Raw genomic sequence first — 19,708 nt, forward strand, 5'->3', positions numbered from 1 at the left:
TATATTTCCTCAGGTGCCTCCAAGCAATTGTCACTTATAAATAAATAGGATAAATACAAAACTGATAATTTGGCAGAATCCAAAGAAATCCATTTTATCACTACTGGGAAACTATTGTTAAAGTGTCTCTGTCCCCAGAACATTGGGGATGCAGTTTGACATTTAAATATTCCATGCAACAAAGATGATTACATTAGAAAAATGAATCCAACACTGACCTTTAAAAAAAATTCTCATGCTTCTCAAAATATTGCTGCCCTTATCTCTGATTAATTTAACTCCTTTGTTTTTCTGTTCAGCACTGCTTTTTAACGAATGACATGCTGAAAGAAAGCTTCTAGCCACAATAAGTATTTCCTTTAGTATAGAATACCCTGCCTATATCTACATATTGTGCCAGAGTTTTCTTTTCTCATTTTAATGTTTGCTGTACCAGAACTATTTATCAGCATGCTATGAAATTGGATTATTCTAAAGTAGAGACACTGTCATTTAATGAAGTAGCTCACAAAACCCCATGCATTGATAATAAAAAGGTGCAACTGAATATTCTGAATTTTACAAAGTAGTTTCTTATATAGGCATCATTTTCATACGTATGGAAACATACGTAACTGAAAATGAATAGTCAAACATTGTGATAAGGTGATTTGAGAAGCTGTAAGCAAAAGTGATTCCCACGTAGAGAAAAGAGTAGTTTCTGTTTTTTCCAGTTAACTGAATTATCCCATAGAGATGGCTTGTCTTGAATAATCGGCATCCATGTCTGAAGAAGAACAACATGCCCTCGAGTTGCAGCCACCTCTTGGACACCCTTTCTGTGGGGTATTCCATGCAGGAGAGGAGCAGAGGTACCTTTCTCCACACAGTAACCCCAGTCTTTTTTGGCAGTATCCCATCCAAGAACAAACTATGGTCAGCCCTGCTTAGTAAACCAAGCTCTGAAAAGCTTGGCTAAACTGGGCTAATCGGACTGCAGCCATTTTCTGATAAATGGAAACTGCTGCCATCCATAATCAGATGAATCAGCACAATTCTTGGGGCTATTGTGAAGTAAAAGCCACCTCTCATTTATCATTTCATAATCTGTCACTGTCTCATCCGATCTTGGCTGCTAAGCTAAGCAAGGTCAGTTTTGGTTAGTAATTGGATGGGAGAACTCCAAAGAAGACCAGAGTTGCAGGGGCAGGCAATGGCATACCACCTCTGTTAATCTCTTGCCATGAAAACCCCAGCAGGGTCATAAGTCAGCTATGACTTGACGGCATTCTCCACCACCACCATTTATGAGTTCATAAATGCATATATATCACTCTGTGGTTGCAATGTCAAGTAATGGCTTGGCTTGACATTGTAGATAAATTACTACAGACTTTTATATTGTCCTAATATACCATCAAACAGTACATTTTAACAATGTAATGAATAAAAATAAAATACAAAGATCCTGAAACTTAACACACATACCCCCCTTATTATATTTAACAGGTATGTTCTTAAGGAGATACTATGTCACTTTTTAGCAGGGCCAGATTGTTAGCATATCCATATCTATTGACATTTCTATATAAGAATATATTTCTACTTGTAGAAGTTGTGGTTCCTGATACTTTAAGAATCCTGTGCTAAAAACTGTATTTTTGCTTTGTTAGCCCCCAAGTCTCCTTTTACTCTGCTACAGATTGCTCTCTAGTCTATAAAATGGATAAAGATGTGGTTTAGTGAAGAATCATCCCTATCTTGTAGTACCAGAGTGTTCTTAACGTTTCTTCTAGCACTCTGCAGAAGGCCACCCAACAAAGTTGTTCCTGGTCATGGGGGAGTTTCTGAGATGATATCCTGATGATATAAACCTCACTCATGGTGCAGTCTTCTTGCTTGTTAGATTGTTGGTGCATGACAGCTTGGGCTTTTTTGTTACAGAAGATTAGATTTCCATCAGAGCACAGATTCTTCAGGTTTTCTTGAATGAATTTTAAGTTGATGCAACTCAATGATATATACAAGTTGCATAGGGGAGTGAGAGGTACCTCTGTACATCACCTCTTGCCCATATTGGATTATTATAATTAAGCTGCCCCAGATAGTGTTAGGGAAGGGAGAGATGAATGTTTCAAATAAGGTATCCTGGGGCAATGTTCCTTTACTTAACTTTTGCAATGCAAAATTAACATTATCCCTGCAAAGCTTGTGGATTAGGGCAAGCTAAAAGTCAAAACAATTAAAGTTAAAAGGAAAATATATTAAAATTGTTCTGACAAGTCACGACAAATGCATAATTCCTTGTTTTCATCCTTAGGAAAGATGTCCAGTGATCGTGCTTTGAGGAAGCGGCAACAGCTCAACAACCTGGTGGCTTTAGTGACAAAGCTGGCGAGGCCTGGAGACGTGATTGTGGATTTTTGCAGTGGTGGGGTAATGAATGTTTTGTTTAATAAAGTGCAGCCTTGTTTGGTTTTGATCTTTCTGAGTACCAGCAAATGACCAAAAAGCAAAATAGAAACAAACACTAGAATTTAATCTGCTTTCAAAATCTGTCAGTATTTCCTTGGAATAGTTGTGGTGAAATGGATCAGCTGTGTGATTAAGATTTACTTCTATATTTTCTTCTGTTTTTTCAACAGGGCCATGTTGGAATTGTTCTTGCTCATATATTGCCGTCGTGCCAGGTAAAGTGTCAATAAAATCTCAGTACAGACTTTTGATAACTGGGAACTTCAAATATACAATGGAATGAAAATATCTTTGTGGTATTTTTGTATTCCCACACGGTTATGAACCTGCATAAAAGTCTTTCTACTATTTTGTTCTGTCTTTTGTCACAGTGGAGAAGGGGTCTTAGAAAGCAGTTAACAGACATTAATATTCAAATGACTTAGAGCTCGGGTTTCAAGATCTAAGAAATAAATAAATGCCATTGTCCCCCAGTTGACCATAACTAATTATTGTTTCTGTGATATATAGATAATATTGGTAGAAAATAAAGAGTTGTCACTGATGCGTGCTAAAGAAAGAAGTGATGAATTAGGATTAAACAACATTTGGTTCATCCAAGCAAATATGGACTACTTTAAAGGAACTTTTAATATTGGGGTAAGTAATTATGAAATGTTAACATCATGCTTTGCTAAAAAATTTTAAACAAAACACTTTAACTGGTGCTTAAAATGTGAAAAATTATTGTTATTTCTAAAGTGCACACTGTTCAATAGCTCAGATCAGTGATTCTCTCACCATGTTTTGCAGAAGACCACATTCACCATTATGCTCAACCAAAGGAGCTCCATGACTACTTACGTCATGTTCTCCATTGCATCAATCACAAAAGTAATATAAGATAAATATTAGTATTAAAATGTAACTATAACATTTTTTATTTTCAGAGTACCTGTGAGCAGGTATAGTTGTCGCTTCTCACCATGGCTGAACCTTACCTAGTGTATCCAGAGTAAGGGCTTGAAAGACAGACTTATAATAATAATAACAACAACAACATTCTATTTATATACTGCCCTTCAGGACAACTAACAGTGCAATCCTAAGGAGAGTTACTCCAGTCTAAGCCCATTGAAATCAATGAGGTTAGACTGGAGTAACTCTCCATAGGATTGCACAGTTAATGCCCACTCAGAGCAGTTTACAAAGTATGCCATTATTATCCCCACAACAAAACACCCTGTGAGGTGGGAGGGGCTGAGAGAGCTCCAGAAAGCCGTGACTCATCCAAGGTCACCCAGCTGGCTTCAAGCGGAGGAGTGGGGAATCAAACCCAGTGCTCTAGATTAGAGTCCCATGCTCTTAACCACTACACCAAACTGGCTCTCACACCAAACTGGCCACATTACAGCAGAAATACCCAAACACTTGCCAGTTTGGCTCGTGCCCTGTTTGCCATTGGCAAACAGACTCATCATAATTTTGACAGTTTGATAGTTCATTGATCTGTTTGTGGGTGTTTCACAACTGTAGTAACATGCAGTTAAGTGTTTTGTGCATGGTCTCACAACCCATTTGAAAATAATCAATCATGGTTTACTTGATGGCTATATGAATGAAATACATTTGTAATGTTATACTGGGAATATTAAAATTGTCTCCTAATGAATTTTTCTGTATTCAATACATTATTATTAATACGTATCTGTCCTCTGTTTTTATTGTATTGTACCAGAACTTAACTGTAATACTCTCATTTTTATTTGCATCCTATTTTATATTTACTATGGAATATGAATATACTTTTTTGAACTAGAAGGCTTTTAAAAAAAACCCTTCGAATGAGTAATGGAAATCACTGATACTGTAATAAACAAAGGATGACGTCTTCATCTTCAGTTAAAAAAAACAAGTAGTAGGTGATGGGAATAGTCTCTACTTGAGACCCTGGAAAGCTGACCTTAATGGGCCAGTGGTCTGGCCTGGTAAAAGCAAGTTTATGGAACAAAGCATACAGTTAACTTTAACTTTGTTAGTTTTGCTTTTTCAGGTGGCTTTGCATGCTTGTGGAGTGGCAACAGACATGGTGATTGAACGCTGTACCCAAGTTCGTGCAGCATTCGTCATCAGCCCTTGCTGCTATGGCTTCATTCAGAATACAGCGAAGTTTACATTTCCACAAAGGTAAACCATTGCTTGCTTACATAATTATGTGCAAAGGGAAACGGGTTAAAAGTCTCACATTGAACACAGAGTCTCAGATGCTTTTCACCGATCATACTGCATTGATTCCTCTCCAGAGTTTTACACGTACAGTCAAAATACTCTGATTCAGTCTCCAAACTGCTTTTCAGAATTTTGTGTTCTGCATGGAGAAAGCCTGAGTCTGCTGCAGAATCGATCTTTCCTCAGCTTTTCTACATCTTCTCTTCCTGCACACATACCTCAGGTTTTTTTCCAATGAAGTGAAACCATGGCTTTTTTGAAGTGCAGAATGCGCTTTCATGTGAGGCCTGGCCCTGATCCTGCCTTTCACTGCACCTTTTATCCCCCTGCATCATCATTAGTTGAACAGCAACCAATCCACTTTTTTCCCCTGATTTAAAAAAAAAAATTAAACCATAACATTGCAACCTTGGTGCCTTAAAAAACAAACAAAACCCCCTTTCAGCTGGTGAAAGAAAACACTGCAGTATGACTAACACAAAAACTCTACAGAGAGCCTTGAATCCCACTTGATATTTTAAAGTTTCCCTCTGTGCTTCCTGTACTTTTTAGTCCATTTTTGGTGTACTTTTATTTTTTTTTAAAAGCAGCAAGGTTCCAAGGGTTGGTGCCTTTAAAAAAAAAACACCTTGCAAATTGCCTAAGCCGGATCAACTGATGAAACTGACACGTTCCTCAAGGCAGAAACAGAGCGTTTTCCTGGTGCAGAAAAAATAAACAGGCACCACTTCAAGTTCCTCAAGTGTGGAATTATAGAGGCTCAAAGTGGATCTGATCCTCATGGATCGACTATCCAGAAAACCCGGCAAAAGTGTGCAAGCAGAAAATGCCTTTAGTAGCTGTGTTAGTTGCACAGAACAGTTAAAACTCTGCAAGTTAAACAATGAGCTGGATCCATCCAGCTTTTCCACTGGTGGGAAAAGAGTGGGAGTAATCTCCTTTAGCCATCCAAAAGGCGACGTTGGGGTCTTGGGGCCTGAATTTCCAAAAACCCTGTAGGACAGGGGCAGTAATATAAGGAGTGAAGATGGAGTGAAAAAGCTGGATCCAGCCCAGTGCCCTACTTTTTAACAACTGGCGTTTTAAATACTGGAAGGTAGTTCAGAAGAAATGGTTCAGAAGAAAAAATAAAGACTATAGGGATGTGCTGCCCCCGGGGTAAGGGAAATACATAATCTCACAGATAATTATCTGTTTATTCCTCTCTATATCTGTATCAAGATTTTATGCCATACTTTCTCCAAAGTGCTCAGAGCATGATTCTCCCCTCCTCGCAACACCCTGAGAGGTAGGGTTAGTATCAGAAAGAGTGACTGGCCTTAGGTCACCCAGAGATTGTTGTGGCTGTCTGGACATTGGAACTCCGGTCATTCGAATCCTAACACTATTCCATGTTGGCCATTTTATGTGGATTTACTGCGTTTGATTGTATTGTACAAAACAGTTATCTTTATCAGCCTTTCCTATAAACATACCCCCTCCTTTCATGATCCCGAATGACCAAGAGAGTGCGTCAAAGAGAGTTGCACACCATAATTCCAGCAATAAAGATGCAGAGATTTAGGTCTGAAAATCACCAGAGGAATTTCTGAAGTAGATGTTTAGCAGCTATAAAAAAGGAAAGGAAGAAATGTATGGGGGAAAAAAGAAGTATTTTCAGCATGTTTACACCATTGCATTACAATGCAACTTTTTGCTGTTTATTTCAGAAATTATAAACTCTGTTCTTCATATTTATGACATCTACCTTGTTGTAAACCTTGCTATGTTTTTAAATAAAGTCCATGATCTAAAACTAACAAACTTTTCATGTGCATGTGAGAGGAACACAAAACACATTAATGGAAGTCAAGCAGTGCTTCAGAGACACAATTCAGATTGTGAGTTATATTTAATTGTAGCTTTTCATACAATGCAGTTATCTTTATTGGCTGTAAAATAGGCCTTTCACTTTTGAATTGTTAAACTTTTGATTTTTCTTTATTTTATTAGAAAACAGCACTCCAGAACAGAAAGTAATCTCTCTATCTCACTCTCAAGCTCATTTAATTTAAAGCACATACCGCTAAGAGTTTATATTTTCAAAGAGGCAATATCTATGAGTTGAATCCTGCTACTTCTTTCTGATAGCTGAATGGAGGACAGGGCTGCTGACAACCCCTGGGAGAAACTGGGAGTTGAATTCATGTGACCCTTTTCATACAGAGAATCTAAATTAACATACTGGTAGATATTTATCCTTTCAGATTGTCCTGAAAAGTAAAAGGTACAGATTTTGTACAACATATATTAAATAACTGCAATTATTATTGTCGCTACCAGTTAGGGGTGCCATTTCCCTGCCTGGGACAGGGGATTCCCTGCTCCCACCCTTCCCTCCCATACCCACTTACTTGGCCAGCCAAAGGGTGCGGTCCCCGGGGTGCCCCCAGGGGCTGTGCAGTGTGCCTCTGGGCAGTGCGACATGCTACCACACCCACAGTAGCCCGATTCAGGCTGAAATGCACCTTACAGCTGTCCCATTTCAGACGGAATCATGCCCCGCAGCGGACTGATCCAGCCCGCGGGAGCGCTCCCAGCCTCCCTTTGACCCTGCATGGTGATGTCACTCCCCAGAAGTGACATCATTGTACAAGCCAGGAGCATGCACTGCGTGCACGTGCAAAAAGAGAACCCGGGGCAAAGGAAGGTAGATGCCAGGCCCAATCTCCCATTGGGGGAGTCAAGGGACCTGGCAACCCTACTGCCAGTAAATATATAGAATCATACAGTATTCAGAAGTTTCATTCACACATAATAGCAAATATTGTTTGGCCAAATGGGATCAAGCCTTGGTAATCCTTCAGGCTCTCCTACTTATGCTCCCTCCACCCCTTTCTAGGTTTCCTAACAAAGTACAGTTTGCCATAACATGTGATACGAAATCCTATTTTGCCAGCAGTCTTTGGATATTGTGCTGTCCTTTCAGTTTAGCAGGGTTTCACAAGTGGATTGTATGTCCACACTCCACAGCAATAGTACTGTTCTCTACTGTATCCTGCAATGTGTGGATACAATCCAAGAGAACAAATCTGATTTTCCTGTCTCTCTTTTCATTATATCTGAGTTAGAGACAGAGTTTAGGATGCTTCCATTTATTTATTTAGAATGTTTCTGTTGTCTTCATAACAATATGTTAAGGTGACTTATATAACTGCAGGTTTAAACAATAAATATGATTTAAAATATAAAATTTAGCAACTTAAAAAAAATCAAAGCAGCTTCAAAGATAACTGTCAAAATCAGACATTGTAAAACAGCAGTGGATCCTTCTAAGACAACATCAGCAAGCAGAGTAAAAGCATTCAAGAAGCAGCCAAATCAGGTTAAATTAAAGACAATATAATGTAGCATATCTTTATAAAAATGCAGAAGCTTTCTTCCAGTCCAGTGTATCAAATTAGTGTCATGCAAAGTCCAATAAATTGCTTACCATTCAAAATTATCTTAAGGGGATAATGTCTGTAACTTGGCCTATTACAAATATAATACTGAAATAAAAGTTCGCATATTTAAACATTCTATCCAAGAGAAAAAATGTTGGGTTGTATCTAGCCAGCTTTCCCACTTCTCACTAGGGGTGTGCAGCGGGGAAAATGATCCAGGTTTCTGGATTGTCGGAAATCGCTTCATAATGATTTGGAGCATACCAAAGTGAGATTCCTACCTGCCCCCTGAGCCCCCCTTCCCCCAACCCCACTTACCTTACAAAGGCCGGAGTAGGCCTTTTGCCGCCGCCGCCACAGCCAGCAGGGCGGTGGGGAAGGCTGCAGCCAGTGCCTCCGCCACCCGCGCCGCTGCTTCAGCCTCTGTGGCAGCCGGCAGGGCAGCAGTGAACACCAGCGCCTGCACCGCCGTTTCGGTGTCTGCAGCGGCTGGCCAGCAGCAGTGAACACTGGTGCCGGCACCACTAGAAGGATGCCCAAGGTAAGTGGGGAGTGGGAGGGTGGGCACCCTTTAAAAAGGACCCAAAGCTTCCCAAAGCAATCTGAATTGCTTCGGGAAGCTTTGATTTGGTATTTCCGAATCAGGGACATCATACTGGCGCCGATTCAGAAATACCGAATCTTAACAAATCGGGCCCGGTTAGGGTTTTTTCCCAAACCGGGAACCCGAAGCGCACACCCCTTCTTCTCACCAAATTCGCTTCTTTACTGTAGCCCCTATCTCACACGGTTTTGTTCATGTAGGTCCCATAAATCTCAGGACATACTTTTTGGTGGTGAAAGGAATCCAAAGCTGGATCCAAAACTGGTTGGATCCAAACCACTATCACAGTACTTCTGGATTGTGCTGTCTACCTTAAAGATGAACATTCATCTAGATTTTGTTTGGTGTAGCAGTTAAGAGCAGCAGGACTCTAATCTGGAGAATCAGGTTTGGTCCCTCACTCCTCTACTTGAAGCCAGTTGGGTGACCTTGGGTCAGTCACAGTTCTCTCAGAGGTCTCTCAGCTCCACCCATCTCACAGGGAGATTGTTGTGAGGATAATAATAACATACTTTGTCCTGAAGGTTAGTATATAAATTGAATGTTATTATTAGTAGTAGTTAACCAAGTTTTTTAGATTGCTTTTCTTTTTAACTGGTGGCTTCTTATAGTAATTTAATCCATCTTCTTTTATGTTTCAGTCATCAGTTTAAGAAAGTTCTATCTTATAAGGTAAGCAGAAGGTGGCTTAGAATTTTTCTTTGCCCTTTTCTTCTATATGATTTTGATGGATTGAATAATCTTTACTTATTTAACCATAGCATTTACAAGAATAGTTGTGCTTAGAAATTTTATTATTGGTTTTTGTTCTTTCATGTAGATTCTTTTTAAAGAAATGCAGGTAAAAATTAAAATTGTACACACACACACCACCTTTCATATCTAAGAATGTGAAAGAATCCCCAAAGGCAGTTCATAAGATCAAAAATAAATTTAAAATAGCTTTTCATGGTTAAAAGTGCAAAACTGCAAATGGAACAGGCGGCAATGTATATCATAAATGCAAAGCTATAGCCGGTTTTTGGGGCATCCTGCTGAGCTCGTAAGGGGGGAACTGGACTTCTGCCATAAAGTTTCCCTGCATCCAGATCAAGTTTTTAAATGAAGAAATCATGCAGGAGATTTTCTAGAGTAGGTTCCTTCCTAGTCCTTTAACAGTGAATGTCTTGAGCGGGCAGACAGCTATGCAATCTAGCACTTATTGGTAGTTTCTGTGCTGGTGTGTGCTTCTTAAGAGCAGCTGCCTGATTTTAGCAGCCCTTTTGTGTCCAACATGGTTCTGGCATTTCCCTATTTATTTGATTTTTTTCCTCCTCAGATTCCCATTGGGCAATACTAGTTTAACATGGCTTTGACTTGTCCTCAGAAACTTCTCAGTGAAATGTAACTAAAATATTAAGTAGATATAAACTTAGCAAGATTATTATACAAGCATATTGTTGTAACAGTGCAGCGGTAAGGAGAGTGACACCCTTCTAAATCCATTGAAGTCAAGAGGTTTAAAAGGGTGTTACTCATCTTGATTGCACTGTAAACATTTTTTACATTATAATTTGTCTGAAATCTGCCCTGGCAGAGGCACTGGTGCATGCATGAATTGCACTCACCCAGAACAAGTGCCTCGTTAATTTCAGTGGAAGAAGCCATTTCATGCCTGCATTGCTGTAAATGGGCAGACGAATTCCATTCGCTGAAATAAATCCTGTCCCACAATCTAGATGATACTTTATACACACATTTGAGTTCAGGTAACCCAGATTTCTGGATCTGGTTTACTGATTTTTCATAATATAAAAAGAGGTATTTTTCCCCTTTATACTAGCCAGCTGAAATCATTATTTCATCAGAAAGCTGCTAAAATCCTTTTAAGTACTTAAAAACTTCTATCCATATTAAAATCCTCTTTTGTCAGAAAATGTGGCATATTAATTGAAAAAGAAATATTGTTAATATATCTTTGATTTGGCCCTATTCTATAAGTTCATACTGTTATGGTTTTTCCATTGCAATCTGTTCCCAGCTTGCTTATAAAATATTCAGAAATTCATATAAGAAGTTTCTTTTAATAGCTTAAGTATAATATAACAATTCCAAAGATAAGGTAATGCACCGTACCTAAGTTCTGTTGGATCCAAGAAGCATATTTTTGGTGTTGTATCAGTTTGCTTTTTTTAAAAAAAAAAAGTAGACTTGTGCTAAGAAGTTGCTGCCTGGCTATCTTGAACTTTGGTTCTCTAGACTGTATTTAATGTGCATCTTTACACATTGCACTGATACATACTTTTCAATTACTGATGTGTTGCCAGTGTTGGAATGTGATGGCTAGACATTGTGTCACTGTCTCCGTAGTTTCTCTAAAATTTATATTTCCTTTCACTGTGAGATTCAAGGGCCTCCCTTACATCAAATAGAATCAGAAGAATTGCTGTGAAACATTGCCACTTTATATACGAAACGGCAATGGTGGCACGCAACCTGTTACCAAGTGAAGATCTAATACGGCTGGCTTCTTAGACTTGTTTGATGCTGCTTATCCTTCTTAGAGGAAATGGTCACATTAGCACACTTTAGGGCTAAGAACATATTATGCACAAATATTTTTAACAGCGCCATGGCATCTTTTCAAAAAAAAAGAAAGAAAGAAGGAAAGCAAGTAAATAGTGGTGGAAATAGTGCTTAAATTTTCTCCCTTCTCAAAGCAGTAATAAAACAAAACCTTGCATCAGTGCTCCATTAAAAGCATTTGTGAATAATATGTAGTTAGTCCCTGAAGTGCAGAGATGTAACCCAGGGAAAATTTTAGTATTTATCCCTCTTTCTTTACCCTCCCCCCTATTCTGTTAGTAGGTAACATAGTATATTTAAATTTATGAAGTGTCAACATAATACATGTATTATGTAGTTTAGTATGCAGTATTTAATGATATGTTATGGCTAGTGTGCAGTATTTAATGATAAGTATGGCTACATACTTAATAGCCATAAATGCCAATTAAGTATGTAGGCAACTAGCCTTCCTGTTTGATTCTGTAAGCCCCTGCCCTGAAGGTGAAAGGTGAACACTCATATGGTCTCAACCTTCTTTGTCCATTAGTCAAAACTTAAAAGTCCATATCTGTGAAAGACTAAGTAAATGCATTACCTTTTTTTCCATTTGGGAGGATTTCTTCCATGCAAACGAGATTACCAAAGTTTCACACAAAAGTGTTTTGTGTTCTCACATACTTATCTCCGTCTAATGTTTCCGATGGCTCTGTCAAGATGTACAGTTCTGAAATGGTTCTGATTGCTATGACATGGCGCTTGAAATTGCAGCTGTCCTAGCTAGTGCAGCTGTCAACAAAAGCCATGTCACTGCACTAGTCTTTTCCTTGAATACTTTTTTTCCTGCCTGAGGGAAGCTCAGCCACTTTTAAGGTCTTGTAATCATAAAGCACATTATCTATTTATGTAAAAATTTATGTCGTACCTTTCCTTTTGGCTCAAGGCGACATTATGTAATCTGTATTCAAAATAGAACAAAATACATGCTTAATGTGACCTCATCATTATTTCCATAAAATAATAAATGGAATTTTGTAGCTTGTCTGTTTGGCTATATGTACAAGCATGCTCTCTGGTCTAGCTTACAAAGCAAAAGGCAGATGGGATAGTGCAATTTTGTGAGCTTGAGATGTACATTATATTCATGTACTATGTTAGGACAATACACCTGTGTTGGCAAAGCTGCATGATATAATATTTATGTGAGTCAGATATATGTGAGAAAGCATAGCAGACAAATGATGAAGAAATAATATTAAGCTGACAGGACCAGAGAAACACTTACATTGGTTATTCTTAAAACATAACTACCAGTACCTACGGTCCAAACTGCATCTGAAGACCACATGCTGAAACATAAGTGACAACCCATTGTACCATGAATCACACTGATTACCACTGGTGGTATCTGACGAAGTGAGCTGTGACTCACAAAAGCTCATACCCTAACACAAATTTTGTTAGTCTTATAGGTGCTACTGGACTTTTGCTTTTTTCTACTGCTACAGACAGACTAACATGGGCTATCCATCTTGATCTACTGATACCACTGGGCGCAGACCCTCATGCTATCAAAATCCCCAAGATCATAAATCACAAAAGTAAGAGTTCGATGAAAAGACTGAGCGAGAATCACACGCAAAAAGAGTTCACACAGTAAATCCTCATAGTTATCGTAAGATTTCATGATGCCAACTTCAACGCTGAGTAGCTTGTTTTAACAGTTCCTTGTATTGGATCCAAAATCCAAATCACAATCCAAAACATGCTGCAAATTATATTTCCTAATAAAATGGGTCACTCCAGTCAGTCTTTTGTATTTCAAATATACATACATAGTTCTTTGGATGCTGTTACTAAAATAGCTACTTTAGAACAATGTAATGGAAGAAGGCTGTGTGATTTCTGCGGGTTTTATTTCTCATTCTAGGAGCACATGGTTCTGTGCCGATTTGCTGATCAGACAGCTGTCCAGCTTCCCCCTGAACGCAGGCGAATAGGTATGTTCATCTATAGAGCAGCTGTTGTGTAGACTACATGTACTACATTGGTGATGTGCTTACCTTACTATATATGGATAGTTCTGGAATGTTTATCAACAAGGAATTAAAAGTGTTGTTTTGGAGCCTTGAGTAAGAGAGTTAGTGAAATAGTTCACTTGGTTGATACTGTTTTAATCTACAGTGGAATGTATCACAGAGAGGAGCTTGTGCTTTTCTTCATTCACCTGTTATTTACAGCCAAATGTAGAAATTACATACTGTGAAGTACTTTGGATACATGTACTGTGATATATAAATAGGGCAGAAGCTGGGGGAACAAGGGGAGAGATGATTTTGCTTAACAGTTCTTCTTCCCTATGAAAAGTGCTCCTCTTTTGGCATTTTGGGAGGGGGGGGTGATGTGTAAGGGACTAAAGTATTCATGGAGGGAAGTCCCTCTGATGCATCTTCCACTATCCTCTTTCTTGTTTGCAGTAGTAACATTCCTAAATGAACCTTTGTATAGCACTGATCAGCTGCTGCTTCCGCAACACTTGCAGTTTTCAAATAAGTCTTGCAGTGCCCTCGCTCTAAGTTAAGTTCTATTTGCTTGCATTGCTGTCATCACATAACAAACTCTGGCTACTGACAGCGTCACTATTCCTAGGCTTACTTGAAAGTAAAAGAAATGCCGCCAAAGCAGCAGATGACTGAGATAATGAACTTCAGCAAACTGAGGTGACAACAAGTTAAGTTTTGAGGAACTTTTGAGTGAACATTTTGGGTTCCATGCAGAACTCTTTTTGAGCTGCAAGTGTTTGCTCTTGAACATTCTGTGCAATCCAATCTATAAATAGCAAACTGGTATTGTACTAGTATTGTCATCCCACTTTTTTGCAGTTCCCAGCATATTTATATTTTAACCATCAGAGTATTTGTTGGTGATGAATCATTGTCACATGGTTGGCTGTGCTGGAGGGAATAACCATGAATTCTGAAAATCAAAATAGAGTATAGGATAAAAGCTGTATAAGAATTTGAAATTCTTATACAGAGAATTGCCCAAAAAAGAGACCTGGATGGAGTGGGGAGGGGGGGGGAATCAGATGACAAAAAGTCCTTGTGCAGAATCTATTCCAGTCTTAATTATAAAAACAAATTTCCATGGAAATACTAGGAAATACTAGATTGCAAGATACATAAAGCAAAAGTGTGAGTGAATCGTGACTGCTTTTCTAGATGAAAGGCATTTTGATTACAGGATGCAATCAGGAAGTGTAACCCAGTGTAGCAGAAGAAAACAATGCCAACACACCCGAACATTTGCACTTAAAAGTTCAAAATAGTTTCTGGTGTACAATAGGAACTGCTGAAGTCTAGTGATAACCTTATCTGCTTTTTTCTCCACTCTGCTAAAACTGGCAGATCTTTAAAGCCACCATTGTATCAGGAAGGGAAAATGTGCTCTCAAGGTCACAGCTGTGAGTTCAAGAGACGTCACTCCGTAAAATGGGAGTAGACATTTTTCTAGTGCTTTGGAGATATGGAAAGGAAATGTATCATTTAATAAGGGTGGGGTAGATAGTTAGAAATGAAAATTTAAGTGATGATTCAGCATTTCATGTGTTTTGATGCACCAAGACTATCTTACGCTGTATTTTTCTTCAAGGAGAAAGATAAAGCAAAAATTTGTGAACCACAAAAATCCTTTTACTTTTGTTTTTGTTCTCTTCATTGTTTCTTTTAAGAATATACTTGACATTAGTCTTATCTGCTCCATTAAAATAATCTTTTCCATTTCAATCGTCTTTCTTCACCTTTTAAACTTCCTAATGGGTGTGCGGTTAATGTGGATTAAGTTTTGTTTTCAAATGACTAGGGTAAAGGTCAAATCAGATTAGCACTAACCACATGTTCTCTAAGGCAAACTCAAGTATTGAGATGCCACATAAAGTGCACTTAGAATTTTTAAAACAAAACAATATAACAAACTTACCTTGCTCTCAAAAAATGATTCAGGTACTTGTTTAGCTCTAGTATATGGAATATATTACCCATGTTTTCTCCAATGTTCTTCTTTTAAATACTGTTTTAAGGAAACTCTTAGCAAAGCATAAATTACTGTGATATCTGGAGATAAAAATCTGCTTGTTCAAGTGATACATATACTCAGAAGTTTATATAACTACTGATGCCTGTGACCATTCTTTTCTCTCAGCACTTTTCTTCTGTGGAGGAAACTGGACTGGATACGCCCTGTAATAGTGTCGTTTTCCTACCAGAAAGATAACGCAAAATATGTATTCTGTGCTATACTCACTGGGTTGGATCCTATGAGTCTTTTCTGCCAAGTCTTCCTTTGGGAAAGATGTCCTCCAACGGAGAATGAGTTTTTTCTGATAGAGAAAAGTCTTGTCTTTCTTGAAAGAAGTATTTCGTGGTGACAGGAAGACTTGGAGTCATAGATTCCAGCCCACTGGAGCACAGTCCAGGTTACTTATGCAAGCCCTGTATACCCAGTATATCAAAAGAATTGCTTGTCTCCTCTGAAAAGTATTAAGTTTAAGATTACTCATTGTAGTATTTATTCTCACATTCTCTGCTGGAACACACAAAATAGTTGACTGAAAAATCAACCCTATATGTAAAATAGCTGAAACTGGTAATTTGAAAGTACACTGTTTAAAAACAATGAAGCAATTAGAAATACAACCAAAAATGCAGTATCTTTAATGGTCAGGAAATTCTCCTTTAGACAGAAATGAAAGGTCCAGTCCAGTAATCAACCAGCAACAGCCCTCTTAGGTAGATTTTTTCTTAGCCCAGCTACTTGCAATTATTTTCAGAGATGCTAGGAATTGAACACTGGGCCTTTTGTAGGTGAAACATGTGATCTGTCACTGAGCCTATGGCCCCTTGATTCATGAGAATGCATTTGGGAATCACTCCTTCATGGTATCTTTCGGTCACACCAGTCTTTCTGTTCATAATAAAGAGGCACTTTGGCCACAGCAGGTGTTGAATAAGTAAACAATTCAACATTACATTAATAGACTACAAAAGTAACTTGGATTACTTCAAAGTGCTATATCCCACCAGTCTGTCTTTCTGCAGAAGAGGTTGTTCCTCGGTGGAAGGCTGCTTTTGACAAAGGAAGGCTCGACATACCTCAGTGATAGACTACAACCCAATTTCACTTGTCACAGTTGCTAAGAAGGATGCTGAAGTGCCGTGGTTCACACATGCATACTATTTGAAAATTATAGAGGATTTTGTGTGTTTTGTATTCTAGGTAAGCACTGTATGGGGCTGGTGGATCTGGATCGGGCATGGAGCGTGGAAAGATGCAACTACTCTGTCCAAGTGACATCCATGGAACCAGAAACTTGCTCTCCAAAAAACAACTTGATAGTGGGTGTCCCTATTTAGTTCAAAGGTTTTTTTTCTTACCAGTTTGAATTTATGATCAGTCCTTCCAATTCATAGTACAGTAATTTTGTGGAGGTTCATGCTAAGTCTGGGAAGCAGACGCTGTACATCTTGAATTCATTGTCTCCAGAAAAAGGAAGCAGAAAAGAAAGGGCTTGGCAACGAGGCTGCCTGCAGAGCTTCTTAAATCCTGCTTGAAATGTGTGATTAAATGACAGCTGGTTCTCAGAAAAGGAACATCCTAAAACATTTCATCTGCCTGCACAATAATAGAACCCATAAAGGTTTGTTTTTTCAAGTTTCATTGCTGGAAAGGTGATATTTTTTTTCTGTAAAGATGAATCTTGCATGTTGGAAAACACAATATGCTAATGCTTTTGTGATCACAGACTCAGGCAATATAAAACAGTAGGCAATTACTGAATAAAAGCAGCTGAATTTCTTATTTTTTATTGTGCATTTACTTGTTCTCTCATAATACAGATGTATAAGTTCTACAAAAATATATTGTGGAAGACTATATAATGATAATTTTGTTCATCAAAACATGTTTTTAATATTTTTTTCCTCTTAGAAAAGCATTTAAGAGGATGGTTGTGGACCAAATTACATATTCTACACAAATATGTAGAATTTCATTTAAGAAAAAAGTCACTTCGGGACATAGTGGGAAAGTGCTTATTCTTTCCTGCCTCTATGGTTTTATTTATTTACTTCAATTATACCTTGCCTTCCTCCCCAATTGGGACCCAAAGTGCCTTCTACCATTTCCCTCGCCTCCATTTTTTCTTCACAACAACCCTATGCGGTAGGTTAGGCTGAGTGTGTGTGACTGGCCCATGGTTACTTGGCAAGCTTCTGTGGCAGAGGGGAGATTTGAAGCTAGGTTTCCCTCCTCTTGATCATTTGCCCTGCAGATAGAAAAGCAACTTGAGGGAAAAGGGGCACTGTGAATAAAACAGCAACTGAGCGGCAACGGGTTAAGCATCCTTTCCCTTGCCATTCCTCTGGTCAAGCTCACAACCTTTTCTGTTTTCTTTTCATTTTAAAAGGTCAGGAGACTATAAACACATCTGCAGTATACTGTCTAATTTGGTTCTAAGGCAGGCTAAAATATGATGGTGTGCAAAAACTTTAATTAGCTAGAAAGATGGATATGTCGGCTAATGTTTTAGTTGATTGATTTTTATCAGAGAAAGCAAGCTTTACTTGTCGAAGCCGAGGGTTCTTCTGGATTCTTCCTTCCATGAAATAAATTATTTAAAATGGTCTTTCATTTTTACAATGTAGTGTGTCTCATTCTTCAGTATTTCAAAAATAAAACATATATTGTAAATTTTATTCCGTTTCTTTAATCAGTGTATAGCACCTGTTTCAGACTGCTGTAGCACAGTGGTTAAGTGGTTCAGCTGCAAATCAGCACCCTCTTGTTTTGAATCCCACTACTGCCATGAGTTCAGTAGGTGGCCTTGGGTAAGCCACTCCTCTCAGCCCCACCTCCCCAGCTGTATTGTGTGGATAATAACGACACTAACTTGTTCACCACTCTGGATGAGGCACTAATCTGTCTAGGAGAGCGGTATAGAAGCGCAGTTATTATTATTATTATTATCTACTTATTTAAATATTTCTACCCCACCCTTTTAACTTAGCAGCTCCATAATATGACAACAATATAAAACTCTAGAAGCTAAAATATAAAAATTACAACATCAATATAATAATTTAGCACAAGGCAGCCTAAACAAAGAAACACCACAATTTACCCAATCGGTTTATAAGTTTAGGTCTCCAATACACCTTTTAGTTTAGTCCTTACTAACTTTTGCTCCTTGGGGACCCTGCCCTTCAGAGCAATTCATCTGACTCACATTTATAACAGTGTAAAGGTAATACATACCTTATTCATCACAATTTTGTTAAATCAGCAATTCTCAATCTTTTGTTACTATGACAGCTTGTCATTGTTTGATTTTGCAACACCCCCTTCTTAAATGAATTTTAAATCATAAAACAAAATGCATTTTTAAAAACATTTCATTCAGTTAGGTACAATAAGGTCTGTGTGGTATTGCCTTAAAATTACATACGTTAACGAAGTTCCATTTGTGGGATTCTTAACCCCCTCCTTCCTGCTGCAACTGTGTTCCCCAAAATTTAGCTCCTTGGAGTTGGTTGCCATGTGTACAACAGAAGAGATGCTTAGCATCCCAACCAATGTATTTCCATATTTTAAAACTGCTTAGAAAGGAATGCCTCATGGTACATATTTTAAAAATTTAAGTCAATTTAATTTTGTGAATCTTGCAACATCCTCCAAAATAGTTACAGGACACACCAGTGCAGCATTACCCCACTCTGAGCCCATTAAAATGATAGGAAATCGCATGAACAGGAGGGTTTTAATCAGAGGAGGAGGGAGAGAAATGAGTTGCATAGTATAAAGTCTGGGATATTCTGGAACTGTAAAATATGAAAAGGTGTCACACTTTCTAGTTTTGTGAAGGAGTAACACGTTATGCCTATCCTCCAGGTCTATTCCATTGCAAGTACAGAGATGAAGAATATATAGTAACACAGAGAGGGAGAGAAGATAAGAGATGAGATTCTTGGCATCACACAGCAGCCCTTTCTCCCTAAAATCTATTATCATCAAGGCCAACAGTCACACAGCAGAAAAGTCACCAGCAATAGCTTGGATGAACGCTGAACATGTTCACAGCAAGGGGGAGGGCGGGGCACAGGTGCAAATGTTTTTTTTAAAAAAAATGGTTAACAGTTCTCTTGCATGCTCTGGTAATGTAATTTCACAAGTGACAAATCTGGTGAACAGCAGCTGCTTGTAAGCAACGTGGTTACAGAACATCAGGTCCAGCTGCCCAGTGGAAATTCATCAGTGCTTTAGACGTAGGATATAAAGTAAGTCTCAGCCTTCTCTTAGTTGCAAAGGAGCAATTTAGCATGAGAATGTATTCTAATGAGACATTAAGGGGAGAATTTGCTGTCAACACCACCTGCAGGGTGTATATATTCAGCCAGTTAGGCCCGGACAAGGCTCATTA

At 38.4% G+C, this 19,708-nt stretch overlaps 1 protein-coding gene across 2 annotated transcripts in view; it reads left to right on the forward strand.

The window, feature by feature from the left end:
* Positions 1–17,987, forward strand: part of GSTCD (glutathione S-transferase C-terminal domain containing) — a 70,818-nt gene extending 52,831 nt beyond the window's left edge. For both annotated transcript variants that reach the window (XM_054990100.1, XM_054990099.1), the window contains 7 exons: positions 2,300–2,415; positions 2,625–2,669; positions 2,965–3,093; positions 4,487–4,620; positions 9,333–9,363; positions 13,166–13,235; positions 16,510–17,987. In XM_054990100.1, coding sequence (XP_054846075.1) covers positions 2,300–2,415; positions 2,625–2,669; positions 2,965–3,093; positions 4,487–4,620; positions 9,333–9,363; positions 13,166–13,235; positions 16,510–16,646 — 662 coding nt within the window. In that variant the 3' untranslated portion in view covers positions 16,647–17,987. The remainder of the gene's footprint in view (positions 1–2,299; positions 2,416–2,624; positions 2,670–2,964; positions 3,094–4,486; positions 4,621–9,332; positions 9,364–13,165; positions 13,236–16,509) is intronic.
* The last annotated feature ends 1,721 nt before the right edge of the window (positions 17,988–19,708 follow it).

The sequence above is a fragment of the Eublepharis macularius genome, chromosome 10 (assembly GCF_028583425.1).
Source record: "Eublepharis macularius isolate TG4126 chromosome 10, MPM_Emac_v1.0, whole genome shotgun sequence".
In the NCBI taxonomy this organism is placed as follows: domain Eukaryota; kingdom Metazoa; phylum Chordata; class Lepidosauria; order Squamata; family Eublepharidae; genus Eublepharis; species Eublepharis macularius.